The following is a 21,704-nucleotide window of genomic DNA, read 5'->3' as shown; positions in this document are numbered from 1 at the left end:
TGGTGTGTGCGTGTGTGTGTGTGCATGTGTGTGTGTGTGCGTGCATGTGTGTGTGGTGAGTGACCACTCGAGTGCTACAAACCGAAGCCAGCTAACGGGTGTCAGCGTCGGGGTCACCGCGGGATGAGCGCTAGCAGTTAGCACGTGTAAGCTCTGTTAAATTGGGACTGTAAACACACACCTAAAAATAAGATCCCGTTTTCACTTCAAAGCCTCGTCTCACTTTTCCTGCATCACATCCAATCCAGTCTGTTACACAACTTCCTTCTCGAACCTTCAGTCCTGCTCCCTCCCGCGCGCAGAGCTAAAGGTACTGACGGTCTTTGCAGGTGTGTGTGCACCTTGCCGGACCCCACGAGGATAGGCCTGAAAACTTCAAAGTAGCTGGGTCCAGTTTGGTTCAGGTGAGCCATGTGTTCAGGGGGAGAGGCTGGGGAAAGGGTTAGGCCATGAGAGGTCCTCACAAGGATCGAAAGACAAATGTGTTTATCATTCGTCTTCAAGGCCGACCTGCTGCCGTGAGGAAACTCGGATGAAACATCTCCTCAGATCGGAGCCTCCAGTGTCCCCGGTGAACAAGTCTCTTGGTGCAACGCTGCAGCTGCTGCGGTCAGTGAGTTGAACACCAACAACTGTGCGTCGGCTTCAGAGGAACTCACTCGTGGCTCAGGTCCAGAAGGACGCACACTGACTCCAGAGTGATTGTGATGAGGGTTTGACGTGGGCGTCGACCAAGACGCTCAGTGACTTCCTGCTGAGTCATGTGACATTTCTAGAGTGACATTTTACCAGGAAGGTCAAGAGTAGCTACACAACATGACGCCGTCACACAGCCTCACAGACGACTGGCATATTGGACACACACTCGACATGTGTCACACGCTCTGGTCAGACTGTCAGCTCGAACTCACAAGTACACATCACTGTTGTGCGTCACACACACGCGCCACGCCAACACAACACAACACAACACAACGTTGCTCTCCACAACACACTCGTTCGCCCTCGATGAATCTCATCCCTCACACGTAAATTGTGTCTGATGACTCGACTTCTAAGCAACTTTTTACATCTAAAAGCTCAACGTTCCATACGGATCTGGGCAGATGTGGTCTGCTGGAATTTACATGCTGGAACCGGATTGTTTTACCAACTGACGTTTACCGGTAAGTGCATGCGTACATGGTTATATTGCGCACAGGTGATGAAGTTTTTTGACTTAAAATAGCCTTGATTCAAAATGGTACGTTTTTAGCTGGTATTCTTGTTTTTTTTTATCCATCGTTATTGAATCAATAAAGATTTGAAGATCCTCCGATACATTTGACCTGCGTAATGTATTGCTTCTGAGACGTTATCTTTATTGCATGGCAAACATTTCTCCTCACATTGGTGTCACGTGGATTCAACAGCAGCAGGAGAGAACACTGCTGCCCCTGAGCCAGGTTTATGTCTACCGTGATGTGGAGTCTGGGTATGTTGTTGGATTAAAAAAAAGAAACTAGACTGTCAGATAAAAACATACAATTGCTAAATCTAGACTATTTTAAGAAAAAAAATAAAACAATTGTCTTCTTCTTCTTCCTCTTTGGGCTTCTCCCTTCAGAGGTGGCCACAGCGGATCATCTTCCTCCATCTCACCCTGTCCTCTGCTTCCTCTTCTCTCAAACCTACAAACCTCATGTCCTCTTCACCACCTCCATCAATCTCCTCTGTGGCCTTCCTCTCCACCTTCTGCCTGGCAGTTCCAACATCTCAACATCTTCATCTACCACTGTACTGTCTCTCTCTCTCTCCTCTGTACATGTCCAAACCATCTCCATCCAGCCTCTCTGACTTGGTCTCCTAAACACCTGAGCACATGCGCTGTCCCTCTGATCCTATCATCATCCTGCTCTCACTCCCAGAGAGAAGCTCAGCATCTTCATCTCTGCTACCTCCAGCTCTGCCTCCTGTCTTCTCCTCAGTGCCACTGTTTCCAAACCATACAACGTTGCTGGCCTCACCAGACTTTTGGACACTTTCCCTTTCATCCTTGCCGACACCCTTTCGTCACACACTTTTCTCCCACGATTCCATCCTGCCTGCACCTGCTTCTTCACCTCTTTCTCCTGTAACTTCACCTGTCCACTTGTCTCCCTCTCATTCACACACATGGATTCTGTCTTACTGCGGCTAACCTTCATTCCTCTCCTTCCTAAGGCAGACCTCCACCTCTCTAGCTGATCTTCCACTGGCTCCCTGCTCTCACCACAGATCACTATGTCATCTGCAAACATCATGGTCCAAGGGGCTTCTTGTGTGACCTCATCTGTCAACCTGTCCGTCACCATGGCAAACAAGAAGCAGCTCAGAGCTGAGCCTCGGTGCAGTCCCACCTCCACCTTGACCTCCACCTGCAGCACACCTCACACCTGCGACACATGTCCTGCACCACTCCAACATACTTCTCTGCCACTCCAGACTTCCTCATACAATACTACAACTCTTCTCTTGCCACTCTGTCGTACGCTTTCTCCAGGTCCACAAAGACACAATGTAAAAAAAATATTTTTATAATTAAAAAAGCGTCATCACCATAACCTTGGACAGATGCACTTACCACTAAACGTCAGTTGGTAAAACATGCTCAATTTCCCACGGACCACATCAGGCAGTGACAATGGCCAGCGCCTCCTACCGCGCAGTCGCCTTTTTTGTTTTGGAGTTTGTTGTTGTTGTTAGACCTGTGACTCTGGGCTGCCCCCTCTGGTGGGTGAACAGCCGTAACATGAAGGTACAGTTAAACAGGAAAACATCAGGTTGAGTTTTGTCCATAAAGGCAGCACTAGAGGGCCTTTGATGCTGGTTAAACTTGACATGCAGCTGACAGACCCTCAGGCTCACATGACAGTCAGGTAAGGTCCGGACAGGTCACATGAATGGGCTCATGCTTCAGACCTCAGGAGGAACTGAGGCTCCTCGACAAACCCAACAGATTGCTCAAGCACCGTGAAACAATCCGCTGCTCCTCGCGCGTCTTGTTCGGCGCTAATTGAAAAAATTGGCACCCGAAGTCTGGCGGGGCCGTGACGGCTGCTGACGACCGAGCGGCGGGTCGTGGCCTGCGCCGCCAGCCGCCAGCGAGCGTCTCTGTAGCCGTCGCCCTATTAGCACAATTAAGTGTCACCAACGCGCCTCGCCACTTTGGCGAGGAAGTCGGCGATCCCCTGTCTCCCGCGTCTGCTCGCGTTACCGCCGCCAGTTCTGGCAAATTAGAAGCAGCTGGCGCGGAAATCAAGAGGCTCTAATTGTTTTCCGGACAATAAACAGCTGCTTTTTGCATGTAAATGACAGAAATATCAGTCAGACGGCGATAAATCTGTGATGTCAGAGCATCCGATCCGGGGGGGGGCTCATGTTTACGAGCGTCTGAACGGGCTGTGGAATGGCTTGGCAGCCCCAGCCCTCGCGGCATGCCGCACCACAGCCTCCACTGCAGACCACCACCCTCAGATGTGACAGAGACAGATGGCAACCTGTCATGCCGGGGAGGAGGAGAGAGTGTTGGCTGACACCGGAGCCGCCCACCTCCGGAGAGATGTTGAGACGGAGAATGCTGGAGGATGATGATGTTTCCGCGTTTATTTTAATTCTTCTCTGTTGGGACGCTTGTCAGGAATGAGGAAGTGCTTCACCATCTGGCGCCCCCTGCTGCCCGAGTCTGCGTTTACCTCACGTATGGTTTGGAGTGACGTTAAAGAGTGTGAGTGGAGCCGTGACGGCGGCGGGCGCTGGCGGAACAGGAAGGTTTTCAGACGCAACAGCAGCAATACCAGGCGCTAGTTCGCTAGGCTAGCATTTTGATGCTAAACACTTTGATGAGTTGGACGTGTTCTGTGAGAATTTCAAGGCCGAAGTTGTGTACATTTACTTGTGTGTCTGTACATTAACTGTGCACAGCGAGTTTGCATGTCAACGGAGAGTTATGAGTTCAGATGACTGGTGACAGCGCTAATGCCTTAAAGTGTTTTGGAAGTGGTTAGAGTCAGAGTTGAGGCAGGTATATAAAACTGTTTTGAAGGGAAACAGTTTTATAGTAACGTAGAGTCATGGTGACCAGAGTATTTGGTTGCTTATCTTGAGGGGTTAGAGTCATAGCAACATGAATGTTTGGAGCCGTAACATGATTCTAGTGGTGTTATATGAGTGGTTGCAGGCGCGACGAGTGGCGAGAGAGAGACAGAAACTTCAGTGTTCTGAGGGTAACATGGTGAGAGTCATGGTAACGTTAGAGTTTGGAGGCGTAACTAGTGTGATAAGAGTCTTGCAAATGCGACTGTTTCAAGGGCAACCTGATGATTAGAGTCATAGTAACGTAGAGTCATGGTAACGTGAACATATGGAGGCTTAACAGGAGTGTTTCGAGTCATAGTAACATCGCTGTTTAGAGGCGCAACATGAAGCATAACAACATGGGTGTTTTGAGCTGTAATGTGGTTCTGGAGGTGCAACATGAGTCGTTCGAGTCATCGTAACTTAAGTGTTTCAGAGTCATAGTAACATGAGGGTGTCAAGGGTAACATGATGATAAGAGTCATACTAACGTACACTCATGGTTCCGCAAGTATTTGGAGGCTTAACAAGAGTGTAAGAGTCATAGCAACATGCATGTTTGGAGTCATAATGTGACTCTGGAGAGGAAACGTCAGTGGTTAGAGATATAGTAACGTAAGTGTGTGGAGTCACAGCAGCTTGAGGGTCCAACCCAGCTGTGGTCTTCAGTGAGACCTGCAACGCTCGGACGCGGCTCGACCCTCCTCTGTTTGTAGCACAACAAAAATACTCGCTGGGGTGCAAGTGTACCCGGGTATCACTTGCCCGGTATTAATCTGAATTGCCCTCGAGCCTGACTGAAATGCGAGTCCTGAGGTTCTGGATCAGGCGGGTGCCAGCGGTGCGCTCCGTGTGTCTGGCCTGAACACAGTGACCCGATTGGGGTAGTTACAAGGCCCCCAGCGAGGGGAGCCTCCCTTCCAAACCCCCATCTGCCGCCTCAGAGCGGAGCAGCGCTTCAGATCCTCTCCAGCTGCCACCTCAGCCAGGAGCTCTGGCAGCAGCCTGGAGTTCCAAGGTTTCAGTGAGAGGACAAGTGATCTTTACAAGTGCTGGGCGGTCGGGTTGGCTCGACGGTGCAGACGTACTTGCCAGCGTGGCGGTGCCTGGTGGTGCGGTGAGGGATCAGCCGGTAGATGACCTCCAGGCCCTGGTTCTCCCCGATGATGTTCGCGGCGGAGACTGTTGGGAGAAGATGCATTTTCACACTGGTGATCTGGGCCAGTGGGAGGAAGCCCTGGGTCAGATCCACCTCTGTTTTGGCCCCACCTGACGTGCAGAAGACCTGGAGCACCAGCAGACAGGCGGCAGCCCTCTGGGCGTGTGTGAGGTTCTGCTTGAGCAGGTTGAGGGTCAGCAGCACGGCTCCCGCGTCCTCGGCCTTCACGCCAATCCGCCGGTCTGCAGACAGTCCTGCTCTTCAGACTGACCCCCCACACACACGCACGCACGCACGCACGCGGATGTGCGCTCACCTCGGTGTCCCACTTTGGCCAGCAGGTGGAGCAGTGGCAGCAGGACGGTGTAGTTGGGGCTGAAGGTGCGAGCCGTGTTGACCAGTGCGGTCAGCAGCACCTCGCTGCCGCCTTTACTGATCATGTAGTGGATCCTGCGGTCGCTCCCTGAAAGAGCAGGCCACACACTCGCTGACAGACACGCAGGGTCCTCGAGTCTCTGCCTGAGAGGATCGTCGGTCGATGCATGTGTTTTCCTTCACTTTTTCATTCCTGTATTCTCATATGAATCATTTTTCTAAAACTACTTCCCCCCAGAGTCAGACTCGTTTTCTGCTCCAGAGGGTTTTATTTTGAAAGTTTCTGTTGCCTTTTCCGGTTTTGCTCATTACTCATTACAAGTATTCTGGCAACATACAAAAAAGGTTTCTATCTGCATTGATTCACATGATCAATATATGTAATCAATATAAAAAACAATACATTTATTGATTATCATTTTAATTTTAAATGAATAATACCTATAATATATAATAAACATAAATGAATGTGGGAATATATACATACTCTTTAATGTCTTCTATCGATTAAATAGTTTATTATTAAAGATCATTATTATTTCTTTCATTTAAAATAATAATAATTGACAATAAATACTTTTATTTTATAATCCTGGTATTCATGTATGTATTTATTTATGTTTATTTCAACATTTTACAGTGTAAAAATATCAATTCAACCTATATTGATACCATGCTTTTTATTTCCCTTCGATGAATATTCTTAAGATAAAAAAGGCAATATTTTTACACCACTTCTGTCCCTGTGTTACTTGTTTTCCTTGTATATGTATTCATCATTCAACATTTACATTTTCAGCATTTTACTGATGTTTGTCTGTGTTTCACAACTAAACACTCAACGTTTGGCATCATTTCATTGTATTTTCTTCCCTCACATGAAACACACAGTGGAGCCAAATGTAGTTGTTGCTCAGGTGAGGAGAGTTTACCTGCAGACAGAAGCTCGTCCAGGACATTCAGGTTGTTCAAGGTGCTCTCCACATCGCCGGTGTTCTGCAGACAAACACAGCAGCCTTCTGAACACTGGTGTATGGCAAGAGTGGATCTCCAGCTCGCCATGATCTCATCTCCAGTGTCTCACCAACCAGGAGCCAACAGCTCAGCTCCAGCATCTTCCCCTCACACTTGAAGTCTGACCCCTGCACAGGACTTCCTGGTCTGCAGCCACGTCCCTGCTCCAGAGATTTGATCATTTCCCGTCTCTCTCTTCAGGAGCCTGTGCACTCGTTCTTCACTCTCTTATCACCACCAAGCTCACTCTTCTGCCTTGGATCTCATCCCACTTCTGACACCAAACATAGCACAGATAAGTTCTGGACCCAGGCCGTGGAGTGCCAGTGTTTTTGTCAGCAAAGTGTCCCACCGCTCACAAGGGTGGACTGGATTTTATTATGACGGTCCGCAACCTTAGAGGAGCTACTGAAAAATACTTCTTATTTACAGGGCACTTTGGAGTACATTGGGGTCCGAGGGGAGGCTGGAGATGGACAGAGGTCTTCAGTCCTCAGAGGACAAAGCTCCTCTCCTCTTCTCCTCTCACAGCTGGAGGATCCAGGATCGGCCTGAGAGTCGCTCCGAGGCTGAAGGCCGCAGCACTCACCACTCCTCCACCGTGCCGCCTCTCACTTTGTTCTGGATGAAGCAGTGACAAAGTGCGGCTGACGCCCAACTTGGATGTCACAGTGAGCAAAAGGCTAACTATGGTCTGTCATCCAAAACCTGCGAGGGTTTCTGTGGATGAAAACGTGGCCCCAGATCTGATCCCGATTATATTCTGCAGGTTCAACAGTTAAACCACCCCGCTCATTAAATGTGTTGTACGCGGAGACCTCCGGCGGGGGCCGACCACCGCCGGCTATAAATAAGCGGCTGCACACAGTGGCACAGCGAAGGGCCCCCGATATAAATAAAGACAACAGAGTAAGCAGAGAGCGGCCTTGATGGCGGGATAAGTGCGTCTTGTGTTTCCTCTGATGGCAGGATTGTCCTGCCACGGCCCGTGAGCAAGGCTTTGCTAGCTGCTGCTGCGTCCCAGATGGCGATAGCAAAGCGTGGGACACCCCACTTTTCTGGTGTGTGGCTCATTGGCGCCAAGAGCGGCCCAGACGTTTGAGAGCAGCTGTTCCAGTGACAGGCCTTCGAGGTCCGGCTCTGATGAGGCACCGGGGAGCGCGTTGGGCGCCATAATTGAGTGTCGCTTTGCTAATAAAGCCTCCAGCGAGACGTATTTAGTCTTCGTAACGCGGCTCAAGTGTGGCGCTCTCCGGATACGGGCAATGCGGCGGATTCACTGCTGACAGCTCCGACGGCCCAAACCTCCCCAGGCTCCGGGGCCACTTCAGACTTTCTTTTCAGAGGGTGGGAGCATTTTACAGAGCAAACGGTCCACTGAAGGGGGGTGTAAGGTACAAGCAGGTCATGGTCACACTCACACGCACGGACGATATGAAGTCTATGGATGGTGGGAGGAAACCAGAGTGCCCGCAGGTAACCCTCAAAAGCACAGGCACAACACACCACCTCAGGTTAAGACTTGTCTCATGCTGGTATCAAACCTACAACCTTTTTGCTGCTGGGCACTGACCACCGTGCCAATCATGACTATGAACTCTGATTTGCTCGAATGAGGAGTTGAACTGCACTGGTTAACTGTGTCTTTGTCCACAGACAAACACTGTAGCACTTTATTGTTTGCTCTGTTTGACACCCAGACGCTGTAACTCCTGGGCTCACATTTGCCCACAAGTCTTGCCGCCAACGGTTGCGATTCGTATGTGAAGGATCCTGAATCCTAAATGTTAAAATTCCCATGGAAATGTAGAATAGAGGGAAGTAAGAGGCGAAATTGACCAGTGCAGCGTCAACACTATATGGGGCGGACGTAAACAAAGATGGCCGACCTCCAGCTCCATCTCTCTCCAGGCTGTTTCTGACCCTCTACATCCCGACCCTGTAGAGCACGTCACCAGCTACTGTTTGACTGAGCCGCTCACACACAACTTTACCTTGCAGGCTCCGCCCCCATCCAGACCTCCGTCAGGCTCCGGAACAAAACAGAAACTACTCACAGAACACCATCTTCAGTTTTCATTTAGCATCTACATGTATTTGTTTATTTTGTGTGTGAGCGTTCTTTGCACTTGAAACAGTCATTGCTTTTGGCAAAAAAGTTGAAGGTTGCAAAGGTTGAAATCATTGCAGCCTGGAGCTTGTCTTTTCTTGCATCAGTGATGACAACTTTCACAGCAATTTCTTTAAAAATCTGCCGTAAAATTGGCTGCAACAGTCACTTAAAAAACTCTTTGAGATGTTCATCTGATCTGATCATGTGTCTGGACACGGAAGTCTGGTGCTGCGTGTTTCAGCTGACACCTCACTGGTTAAACTGTGTGTGCTCGACCGGTCGGAACCAAAACCTGGCCTCAGAGGACCGGAGTGATAGATCAAACACAGCAAGCCGATCTGAGGAACAGACGTCCACGGTGAGGGAGGAGCTGGAAAGCTCTCCGTCTGCTTCCCCAACAACACTTCCACAGTAGAGCCTCACGTCTCCTCCTGTGTTGGTTTTCAGACTCAGTAAATGCCCCGTGTGAGTCAGCTCTGCGGTTGTCAGGTGATAAACCCAACCTTTCACCCAAGCCCGGCCCTGCCTCCCGTCTCTTAGCATCCAGTGAAACTCAGCCTCGCGGCGCTTGCAAACAAACTTTGACTGATATAAACGATCCGCTCCGACCGCACTGACCTTGGCCACGTTAGTGCTGAGTTTAACTTTGCACGCTGGAAAAGAGATTTAGTATCATCTTCTCTAAGCTGCTGCGGGTTTGATACATGTCAAGAAGGGAAGCTCTAATCCAGTATTAATATCACTAGTTGGCCTGGTGCTGACGCAAATAGAAGGCTACAGTGTCATGAGTGACAATGGCGCCGCGCGGCTCTTCCGTAGTGCAGTCGCTACGCCGTGCCGTGTCCCTCAGCGTGTACATGTTTCTGCCAGTCATCCTCCACAAGGACCCCCACGATGCATCGCTGGAAACTGTCCCTCACCAGGAGCTCTGCACTCTGGCTCTCCATATGGAGGAAACAGGTCCCTCTGCTTGGACAACCGTTTCTTGTAGAGCACCAAGGTGGTCCAGGTGAGAGACATCTCTCCTGTGTGTCCTCACATCCTGACCAGATGCCTGAACCTCTTCACTTGACTGAGGGGTTTCTCCCCTGAGTCTCTCATGGATGACTGAGCTTCTCTCTTGAAGAGAGTCCAGGCAGAGAAACTCTGGTTCTCTGGTTCGCTCCAACGAAGGTGACCACAGGTGAGAGGAGCGGTCAGTGGAGAGCTTTGTCTTCCGGCTCAGCTCTTTCTTCACCTCAGATAAGAGTCCTGATGACTGAAGCCGATCTCACACTCTGCTCTCCCCAAGACCCTGATGTACTAGAACCACACCAAGAATCTCACCTGCAACCAGGTTTAGCACAGCTAGTCTTCGTGGAATCGTCTTCCATTTCCATCTTTGTTCCTGTCTGGTTGGTCCACATTGTTGAGAACATCCTCCCTTCAAAATGTGAGTGAGACACACTGCCATCTAGTGGGAGTTTGAAATCAAGTGTTGCTGTTACCGCCCGATACGCAGCTCTAATGAGACAGGAAGAAGACATAACAATGGTGGAAACTCTGCGTCCTCCTGTGGCCGTATATTTAACGTCCTGACCGACCAGCGCCTCCTACAACGCTGCCTCCGTTTCCTCTGTTGTGCCAGAGCTACATGATCAACACTGACTCCACAGTCGGCATGTTGCTTTTCAGTTTGTCGTTGTCATAAACTTAAGACTCTGAGCTGCTCCCCCTGGTGGATAGGTGTGTGAACAGCAACGTGAAGAACCCATGGAAGCATGTGATCAGTGAAGGGCATGAATGGGCCTCAAGGCTCGCCTTCAGGGGCCTCTGGGCTCCTCAGAACCAGCTTAGTATCCCAATGGAACTTGAGACACAGGTTCAGGAGAGACCACCCTGTAGCTTCGGTGGCCACTCCTGATGAAACAGCTCCCCACATCCCTCCAAACACCTGCCATCCATTTCATTATTACTTCAATGTATTTTGAGGAGCAAGAAAAAGACAACAATGGCCAATGAAAAGAGTCTTAAAACATGCTCTATTTACTGCTGAAGTGGTGGCGGTAACTAAAAGAGAGAGAATAAATAAAGGCAGAAAAATTAGGACATATTTGTCTGACGTCAAACAGGCCACGAAAATACCATCATCAGGCCACATATGGCCCCCGGGCCACACTTTGCCCAGGTCTGGAGTAGAGCACCGACCCCAACTGCAGGAACAAGTACAGAAACTCCAGCAAAAGTAACCTCGACTGCAATGGTTCGGCAAAGTAGATTGTTGGGAAATATTCTATGATTTACTCCTGTGCTTAAAAAAATATAGAAATAAATGTAAAAAATCAAGTCTCCTGGAAGGAGATTTTTATGTCACTCCACACTGACGTCGTCCTCACCTCTATATCTCACCTATGCTCTGCCTTTGGGTCGCAGTTACTTCAGTTACAGGGGGCGCAAATACAGCTCAGTTTATCACAAATGCTCAGCAAAGTGTCTTTGCCAAAGGTGAGTTTTGTCGCTCCCCAAACTGGACTGAGCTCCGACACTCTGAGGTTTCAAAATGTGCCGCTTTTAGCCGCTCACAGTGGAGACTCGCTCGCCGGCGTTGGAGATGCTCTTAAGCCGAGTGAGAGCAGAAAGTGGTGAGGAAGTGTGAGGAAGAGGAACGTTTCTGTCTCTTGTTTCGACGCAAATGTGTCGCACACAACCCACATGACAAGGGAATCTTCATTCTAATCTTAATCCAGATTATCATGAGGACTTTTTTTTTAACAATCAGACTGGATAAAAGCGCTTTAGGTTACAGTCAAGAAAAATACAATAAACTCTCTCATCCAGAATCCATTATGATTGGCAGGGTCACTCCTATTGATATGACAATGCAAAATTGAAACTCTTTTTCTTCAGTTATTTCACCACCTCGGATGAGTAATGATCAAGAAAAAGTCTGGAGCAGACTGAATAGTTTTCTCCTTCATTTCCATCCGCAGATTCATTTCATTCCCACAGGGTAAGAGGTGGGGGACACCCTGGACAGCAGTCCATCACACAGAGACAAAAACACATCTTCGGCTCTGAGATTAAAAATACATTTTTGGCCTGTGGCAGGATAGTAGAGGTCCATAAGTCGATTCTAAATATGTATAATATTATTCATTTTATTTTTATTCATTTGCTTTTATACCTCAACATATATTTTTTGTAGAAAAGAAAAAACTATTTTAAAAAATATTCATAGTCTTTTTACCTTTTTCTAGAGCTATGTATTTGCTTTTTAAAATAATTTAAAAGTTCTTTCATGTGTAACACAATGAAGCACAATTTAAAAATGTGTTGAATAATTTATTTTTAAAATGTATTTAGCTGCAGCAATGCAATAGAAAACTGAGTCAAACATCTATATCTGTAATGCATTATTATTATTACATTCATAAGACATCATAATGCATTTAGAGAAGCTGTTCGTAGTCATGTTTGGCAACTGGTGACGACCTTTTTGGAATATGATAAATTGTTTAGACTCTTCAAAGCAATGCTCCAGTAGACCTTTTCATTCTTGAAAGTGTGCGTTGTGTCTCCTACCTGCAGGGTGGAGAGGAGGGTCTCCAGGCCGCTGGAGGAGCCGAGGGAGGCGGCCATCGCTGGTCGACTTGTCTCCGCTGCAGCCGGTCCGTCGGGTCGCGGGAGAGACAGAGGGGCAGAGAAGGGGGGCGGCCGTTAAAGAGTCTGACAGACAGCGATGGAGAAAATCCGTCTCGCGCACGGACATGAATCACGGAGGATTGGCTGATGTGGTCTGGCCAGGGGGCCAGAGCGCGGGGATCTGTGACACCCCACATGCTTCCTGGTGACCCTCATTAGATTTCTGCACAAGCTGGACGCCAACCCTGCAGCAGCGTGGTGAGCCGTGCGAGAGCCGGGTATGTGTAACTGTACCCCGCCGGGATAAAGCGCTCAAGAAAACATTTGTGCTGCGGTGTTGAGAAGCTGCCACTATAAAAAGGTTTTGACAAGAGCCGGGCAGCAGCTGCAGACAAAACTCTGTCCGCTGGAGGAGTCGCTCGGGAGCTTTTCTTAAAGACGCTGGGACGCACGCGAAGAGGCGGCGGCGGCGTCGAGTGTTCCGGCCACAGATCCGTTTTTCTTAGCTTGTTTCCAGCGGGAGATGCTAACGTCAACAACCTGCCTCCTTCTGTTAATAGTTAGCTTAGCTTGAGTCGCTGGAACTCTTAGTTGGTGCTGGTCTAGAACCCACTTAGCAAGAAACGTGAGGTTTTATGATCCACTTTAGTCGTAAAACAAAACTCAACTCAGTGGTGGAAGTAAATAACAGGAGCTGCACAGAGAAGCTAAACTGCTAATGTTAGCATCGATAGCATTGGAATGGAAAAATGCTCAGCAAATACAAAATGCCACAAAAAAATGTCTAAGAAAATTAAATGATAACGTTATTGTTATTGTTTTTTAAATAAAGCAAAAAAGGAAAGAGCAAACCAAACTGTGGTGGAACGACATGCAAGAAAGATCAAGTTCAAGGCATCTTTGAGGTCGGATGAGATTAGATTAAATATCTCTTACTGTCGTACAACTGGAAAATATTAATATCAACTCAAACTGAGACATGAACATTTTTAGAAATAAGATTTGGCTGCCACAAAAACAAGCATGAAACGATATATTCTCCCAATAAACTGGATAACAAACAAAATAATGTCGCTGTGGCTTTGAATGTGACGTGAAAACACGACATTAAATACACACACACACTGGATGGATAGATAGATGGGTAGACAGACAGAAAATTTTACTTACAGAAATACACTAAAAATATTACTTAACGTAGTTAATTGTGGTTCATAATTTTGTTTTACTCAAATATTGATGCATATTTAAATATACGGTATATTTAATCATTTGAATATAAAAGTGAATTAAATGTTTTTTGTGTTTTATGTATTAATTAATCCATTAAATGTACTTATTTTCTTATTTTGGTTTAATGGAAACAACTAAATAAGATCTTTGTTTGTCAGATGTTTTGGGTACGCATCTAAATGTGTTAAAAGCCAGTGAACCTAAAGGCAGAAAAAGCAACATGAAAGTTGAAATAAACATCAAACGTGAGAAAAACAAAGCGCGACAAAGGTGGAATTTGCGCCCATACATCACTGCTGTTGTGGGGGCTGGTGACAAGGTAAGCCCCGCCCACCTCCGTCCGTCACTCACACTTGAGATTGACGTGAAGACTGTCCCAGGTGTGACTCCCGAAACACGAGCCCCGGATCAGTGACACTGCTCAAGTGCGTGTGAGTGTGTGTGTGGTCCAGGGTGAGGAAGCAAGTGCTAAACTGGTGTGGCCAAAACATTATGACCACCAGCTAGCCACTTTGAGCTTGCTCTTCGCACCACTTCTGCGATGAGCCGCCTTGTTTCTCACCGCTTTTTTTTAAACTTTGGAGGCGATGTGGCGCAGTAGTTTCAACAAGTGCGTGTCACGCCCTCTTTTGGGCAGTATGACCCCAGACCAGATGCATTTGTTGTTTCTTTTTTCACTTGTAAATCCCTTTCTGACCCCTTCTCTCGGTTTATTTTCAGGTAACTCATCAAAGCGCTTCCATCTCAACAGATAACTAATTATCAATAATTAAGAATCAACATTGACACAAGCCCTTTTCAGAATACAGGATTAAACATATGTTATCTTATTAAAACCATATCACGATGTGACTTGTATTTTTTGTAAAGCAAAAGTGAAAAGCTTCTCGGCGCAGTGTTGTTGTAGTTCCAGATCTGACCACTAGATGGCTACAGAACGAGTCGCAGCTGTCTGTTTCATACTTCTGAGTGGATGTGTGTGTGTGTGTGTGTGTCGGCAGCATTCCACCCGGTCAGCCACAAGGACACTCTGATTGAGAATTCCCGGCCGTAATCCTTCATATCACAGTGATCTCATCGCCCAGCGTTCCATGAACTTTGCTGGTGGCGCTGTCTCACGCACACGCTGATGGATGGAGCGGGTCCCTCGCCTCCGCAGGGGATCGAACTCTCAAGAACACAGGGCCGCTTTGGTCCCAGACAGGATTCCCTTCGCATGACACACACACCGCATTGGTGCGCTCCCATTTCCCAAATAATGAGGGAAGACCCGGCGTGTTGCTTCAGCTGTCCAGTGAAGCCGCTTCCCTGATGCCCGGAGACAACAGGCCGTGACAGTGATCCGCTCCGTTGTGGGTTCCAGCTTTAACTCTCCATAGATGGCAGCCAGCCCATCGACTCATCTGACCCGACAAGTCACGGCTCAGGGGGCTATGTTGTTGTCGCCGAGGCTCAGTTTCTCAGACGGACTCGGCTCTTACAGTTGATGATGCTGGAGCGGTCTGGATGTTTCTGGGTTCATCTTCAACAGTCAGCGTGTACGCGAGATGTGGGCAGAACATTTATGTCAGAGCAAAAGCTTCTATCACAGCAGGTGAAGAAGAGAGTGCAGACGGGGTGGAGACGACTGTGGTGTGAAGTGTGATGTGAAGCTGGGAGAGAAAGTTAGAGCGGCCGAATGTTGGACATGGAGATGAGGAGGACGACACATGACGTTCATGATGAAGGAAGATGGGGATGTGCACAGAAGGTCCCCGTCTGTCGCCCTTTTTTTCTCCATAAAGTCCTGAGGAAGAAATAGACTCTCTCATCGATCCCACTCAAAGTGGGGTTAAGGGAGATTGTGTTCCTTAGAAATGGGAATTGAGGATGCTCCGTTCCTCAATCTTGTTCCCCAATTTAAGTTCCTAAGAGTTGGGACAGTCCCTGCTCCTCGAAGAACATGGATTTTTGAGAGTTGAGGGCAATGTTGTATGGTTTGGAAACAGTGGCACTGAGGAGAAGACAGGAGGCAGAGCTGGAGGTAGCAGAGATGAAGATGCTGAGCTTCTCTCTGGGAGTGAGAGCAGGATGATGATAGGATCAGAGGGACAGCACATGTGCTCAGGTGTTTAGGAGACCAAGTCAGAGAGGCTGGATGGAGATGGTTTGGACATGTGCAGAGGAGAGAGAGAGAGACAGTACAGTGGTAGATGAAGATGTTGAGATGTTGGAACTGCCAGGCAGAAGGTGGAGAGGAAGGCCAAAGAGGAGATTGATGGAGGTGGTGAAGGAGGACATGAGGTTTGGAGGTTTGAGAGGAGAGGAAGAAGAGGACAGGGGGAGGTGGAAGGAGATGATCCACTGTGGCCACCACTGAAGGGAGAAGCCCAAAGAGGAAGAAGAAGAACAAGAACAAGAAGAGTTGTTCCCCTCACGATTGACTCAACCTTATAAATTTCGACGCTGTGTACTGGCTACCTTTGTTTCTTTCTTGTCCTCACACTAGGGAGAATTTTGTAACGGGTGCCCTTCTTTTCAGGCTTCAGCCTCAGTCTCCTCAAACGGCTGAGCAGCATGTAGCAGAAGATGGGTGAAGGTGGCTGACTTGCTGAAGCAGAAGAAGAGCAGGAAGCGCCTGGCCAGGTTCTCATGGAGGCTTCTAGCTCTTACTCCAAAGATCAGCCAAGAAACAGAATTCATGAGAAAAGAGGTTGCTGTGGGTTAACCTTTCCCCAACATTCTGCCTTGAAGCCTACGTCATCTGAAGTGCTGTCTTAAGTGAAAGAAGAGAGCAGGAGATGAAGGCTTCAGCTCAAAGACCTCAAAAAAGGTGCCCAAAGAAAAACACCGGCCCTCAAATAACAAGCGTGTCCTGGATATAAACCTGGGAGACTGAAGGCAAGCGGGTCTCTGTGACCCCCTGAGTCCCCCTCAGGGTCCGCCACACGCAGAGCGTGACTCGCTCACATCATCAGAAGCGACACGGTCATAACTGCCGGGTTAAACCACTTTACATTCCAAAGTGGACCAGAAATGCTTCAAGAGTAAAAATCGACCATGTCCAGCTTTCGCTATTCCTGTCCTCACAAAGGCCCGTTCACTAGCTGTCAACATAAACAGCTCCTTCCCAAACATAGACCAACAAAAGGCGTCGCATTACACTGCCTCAGTTAACTTTGCTTTTACAGCATTCTGAAGATAAGCCCTGAATATTACGAGGCTGCGAGGAAACGTTAGACAAAATGGGAATTTGCGCCTCGGTCGTTGGAGACCAGGTCACACACGGGTTTCCAGGGACCCCGCAAATCATCAGGCCTTAAGAGGGCGCAAGGGTGCGGACCCAGGAAACAGGCCCTGGAGGACTCTGGGTCCTCGAGTCTGGGTTTTCAGACACCAGCAAGAGAGTCCAGACCATCAACTATGGCTTGGGTGCAAATGTACACTCTCTGTACTCTACGTACTTTTTTTGCCTAAACTGAGATACCAAATCTCTCGACAGTCCAACCTCCAGGGGGCACCATCCAGCACTTTCGGGGAGACCAATTCACAGTACAAGTTTCAAAGACAAAAGAGAGCCTTCAGGTCCTTGAAGCTTCTTCTGGACCAGTTTCAAATTTTGTTGGTTCATTCAGGAGTCTGCAAGCCTGATGTTTTTGTCACTTTTTACCCCGTATGGAGGCAGCAGCCATAGTAAAGAAGATCTTCATCCCAGAAACCCCAGCTCTTCTAAGGGAACATCGAGGTCTGTCTGGGTCAACTGAGATTCATCAGCTCTCCACTGTCTCCAGGTCTACTCCTGGTCATCCACCGGGTCTCCCAGATCACCTCTGCTTTCCTTCGGATGCTGCAGAGCAGTAGCTCTACCCGAGTCTCTCATGGCTGGCTGAGACACTGTTGTCTCTGTGATCTCGTTCCTTCAGTCTCGGACCACAGCTGAGAGGAGGAACCTGGTCTCCTCACTTTTCCCTCATCTGTGGAACATGGGCACTGAATTCACACGCCCTACTCCTCGCACACTCTGCGGGGTTCCACGGAACGCTGCCACCATTTGGCTATTTTAGTGTGGGTAAATGGCTGGTGACAGGGATTGAAGGACTGATGGATGAGAGGATCCAGCACCAACATCAATGTGTTAATGCCCGGCGTGAAGGAGCTGCATGGAACATGATGAATAAGATCCTCTGAGCAGCTTTGCGTGTCTGCTGCTTGCACTTACATCACGTCCTCAGGAGGAAGGAAATGAGATGCTAATGTGACACGCGAGGTATAAAATGTGAGCCTGAGAGCGTTTCTGAAATTAATTTGTCTCCGTGTTCACGCCGAGTCGAAATGGAAAAGTGATCCCAGCTTTCTGTTCCCGGAGATCTGCTTATAGAAACTTAACATGATACAGCCTTGAGCAATCGCACCCCCACCCCGACACACGTGAACAGACACATGCGACATGGAAAAGCTTTTTGGCAGATTTGGTCAGCATGAATACAAAAAAACATGTTATCCGCATGCTCATGTTAGTAAAACAACTATAGTCAAAAATCATTCATCTTAAAGTTAAAGATGTTGACATTTACATCGACTGAAATTTTAAATAAATAGATTTATGTACTGTTTACATGGGGGACTCAGGTCTGTGTAATAATGTTTAGAAAATGCTAAGTAAAAATAAAACTGAAAAAATACAAATAAAATGACTTTTCTTCACATACCACAGTTTCCCATAAAATCTCTTTCATTGTCTTTTGTCTCCAGCAACAACAAAGCTGATGTCACTTCCTGTTTCCACAGCGTTTCATAATAAGAGTGTGTGAATGTTTTTAGGCTCAAGGAAGTTAAACCCGGTCAGCAGTCTGAATGACTCTAGTCTGCCTAGCGTTGCAACACAGTTCACTTACTTTCCAGGTTGATTAGGTTTTGAACAAACTTCATTTAAACAGATTTTTTTTCTGACAGAAACACAATTGATTTACAGGACAAAAGTGAGCCGCAAAAACATTTCAGGCGGTCAGTGTTAGAGGGCAGCTCTGCTCCCATGTGGCTCCAGTATGTAGGACGGCAGCAGGCCATGGACACGCTACACTGGGACGCCAACTGTCGTGGCCTGGACGAGTCAAGCCTTGGACCTAAATCCCGCCCACCAAGTCATGGACCTGTTGCTAAATCCTCCGACAGCTTGATCACCAATGATAAAGATAAAGACAAAGACAAAGATAAAGATGTTTGCTCCATAGGGCTCTCTGGTGGGCGCTGTGCAACATCAACATAAATGCACGTGAAAAACAACTGTAACCAACATTATTCACCTCACTGCTGTGGGACTCGTGGTGACTCAGGGGTTAAAATGAGTCTTATTAATCCTGACGCTCAGATTTCTTTCAGGGGCCCAACATTTCCTAATGAAATCCGGCTCCTCTCTGGCCCTGCTTCAGGACGTTGGAAGGATATTTTGGATAGGACGCATAAAAAAAACACACGGTTATATCTCCAGTGACTTATTGCCTCTCGTTCCGTCGGAAATCTAAGAGCAACATTTGTCAGGAGGTACAGGATTGACGGCTGACAGCACCTGGCTGTCGGGTGCCCCCCACCCCCGCACTCCCTCCCCCACTCCCCCCGCGATGCCTTGCTTAATGCCACCGCACGGAGATTAGAGGAGCGTCAGGAAAAGACCCGACAAATGTTTGGAGAGCAAGGTTCATGGTGGGTTCTCGGGTCTTGAGTTCCTCCTGTGGGCACTCTCGGTTCTTATCCCTGATGAGACTGTCGGTTGCCGCTTTGTGGGGCCGGCTCTCGCTCTCATCTGACAGCCCATCACTCTGGAGAGTCACAGACAGAATGCACACTCACATTTAGAACATTTCTCGGCCACATAGCCGAGATAGCAGAGCTGCTGAAGGAGGGTTACGAAAATGATCTTCAATGACAGACTGAAGGAAAAGTGGTGAAGATTCCGCTGCACTCAACCTGAAGTGCTTCGATCTGCGCTCGCACCAGCGGCAATCCATAATTCAACCCCAAAACACAGATCCTGAAGTGGCTTTGACAGATAGCAGCTCTCAAATCAGCCGACGGACCCGTCGCGACGCCTACCTTTGCAGAGCCACCCGTAGCTCCCCTCCAGCTCTCTCAGCGTCCCATTCCAGGTGAAATTGTTGCGACCGTAACGGAACATTTCTCCGCCTCACCCTTGTTTGTTTATTGATGAAAGCGTGTTCCCAGGCTGCTCATTCTTGCACTGAGGCTGAGAGAGGTCCTCGCCGCCGAGCAGGCAACTGGGGCCAAGCCGCACTTATAAGCACCTGCCTGAGTTTTAAAAATGCCCCACTGCCTTTGGCCCACCCATTGGTCGAAAACCCAAATGTCAAACTGCACCGACGGGTGAACATGGGGCGCACATAAAGTGTGTGTGCCGTATAATGTGAACAGAGAGCAGGGTGCACATGTAAATCACGCCTGTCAGCGGTGGGAGTCAGAGTGTCCGCTGTTTCCGACCGGCAACCTCCTGCAAAAGACATCAAGCTCAGCTCCTGTGAGTGTGTGAAACACAGAGAACGTTGGTGGGGCGGGGGAGTCGGGGGGGGGTCACCGGAGTAAGTGGAGGGAATGCACCGTGGTGTTCATTTGTCTTTGAAGAGATTCCAGCGGTCTAATGTTGCACCCCCTCCTTCCATATGGTCCCCTTCCAACAGTGTTAGCTCCCTGCAGCGCAGCATAAATAGCTCTAAATTCAGCATAGGTACAAATGGTTTGCAATAAAACAGGCTCGTCAGTGGAACAGTGGACAGTTGGCTCCTTTACAGTGTTGATATCAGGTATTATTGCGATGTTGATGGACAGGGATGGACAGGGTTTTTCATTCCAGAGTTACAAAATGACCGATGCCCTGACTCACGTGGTGCCGAGGCCAAACATCATATCATAATAATCAAAGTGGCTCCCAGGTGAGCGCTGCGAAGGGTAGGGTCAACCACTGCGGCAGCTCTTCTCCTTCAAGGATGCGGAAGACAAAAGTTACCACAGTGTTTAGACTTGGTTTTCGAGGGCTGAAGAGGAGAGCGACACTCAGACATACTTGTCATCCTCAGGATTTAACACAACATCATCTTGGTATGTCGAACATCCTGGCTCAGGGCTCACGTTGCCACCAAAAGTCACACTGGACTCGGCAGGTATCATTCAGCGGCATCGGGTCCCGGCCCGGAATCAAGATCAATGTCATACGTCAAGATTAGTCCTGGGATTTGTAGCAGTGGGAGAGCGACGGACCCTTCCTCCAAGATAAACTGTCACTGGCGTGGACGGTGATTTCCCAACTTTCTGGGGCAGCACCATATCATGCCGAAAACTCCTCATGGTGTCGTGTTTGGAGAGGCAGCTGAGAGTTGAAATACTCACAGGCCTCCTCCCAGTTGAAGACCTGGATTGGGAGGTGTCCGGCAAACAACCTGGCATTGAGTTCCACCTTCATTTTATGACCTTTCCAGTACATCAGGGTGACCTTCTGGGAAAGATCTTTCACATTTTGATTTTGATGCCCCTGTCTCACCTGTGTCTACATCCACTCACAATCTCTCCTGGAAACCATTCCTCTCCCGCTTGTTCCAGTAATAAGCTCCACCCACAGGCCACCCAGGTCCACCTACCTAGCGTGTACTGGTCTGTTTTGTTCCCAACATCATCCGCTCCTCTGATCCCTGGCGCCGACCTCGTCTTCTGTCCTGCTTACAGTGAGTCCACGAACGTTACTAGTCCCGGACATGTGACCATCTGCCAGACCATGACATCTCGACCCTAGAGCCCAGCGCAACGTCAGGGCTCTGCGATCCCGCCCTCATGATCACGGCAGGACTTGAACGTCTTATCAGCTCGTAGTTTGTTCTGGGATTCTTTATCCTCTTTATAACCCTCAAGACTACAAATGTTGAGTTTGCCTTTCGACCAGAAACACGATGTGGTGAGATGCGTCAGAGTGAATCTTTCCCCATCGGTGTTTTCCCAGCGGGACATTGTCTTTAAATAACGTTTGGCACGACGTGAAAATTCCGCTTCATCATCACCTCATCTGGATCTTGGTCAAGTGATAAAGACAGACTGGTGTGTGAGGGAAGATGCTGT

At 48.4% G+C, this 21,704-nt stretch overlaps 1 protein-coding gene across 4 annotated transcripts in view; it reads right to left on the bottom strand.

Annotated features, from left to right (window-relative positions):
• LOC128771214 (cytosolic carboxypeptidase 4) overlaps positions 1–19,831 on the bottom strand; it is a 50,144-nt gene extending 30,313 nt beyond the window's left edge. For 2 of the 4 annotated variants that reach the window (XM_053886483.1, XM_053886484.1), the window contains exons 1-6: positions 19,680–19,831; positions 12,318–12,394; positions 6,562–6,625; positions 5,571–5,717; positions 5,365–5,496; positions 5,184–5,277 (exon numbers count right to left, since the gene is read on the bottom strand). In XM_053886483.1, the coding sequence (XP_053742458.1) occupies positions 5,184–5,277; positions 5,365–5,496; positions 5,571–5,717; positions 6,562–6,625; positions 12,318–12,394; positions 19,680–19,761 (596 nt within the window). In that variant the 5' untranslated portion in view covers positions 19,762–19,831. Of the gene's footprint in view, positions 1–5,183; positions 5,278–5,364; positions 5,497–5,570; positions 5,774–6,561; positions 6,626–12,317; positions 12,589–19,679 lie in introns of those variants that run through there. The other 2 variants (XM_053886480.1, XM_053886482.1) reach the window with 1 other exon arrangement.
• Positions 19,832–21,704: the final 1,873 nt, after the last annotated feature.

This window comes from Synchiropus splendidus, chromosome 14 (assembly GCF_027744825.2).
Source record: "Synchiropus splendidus isolate RoL2022-P1 chromosome 14, RoL_Sspl_1.0, whole genome shotgun sequence".
Classification (NCBI taxonomy): Eukaryota; Metazoa; Chordata; class Actinopteri; order Syngnathiformes; family Callionymidae; genus Synchiropus; species Synchiropus splendidus.
The sequence above is the reverse complement of the archived record's forward strand: the minus strand, read 5'-3'. Positions and strand labels throughout refer to the sequence as shown.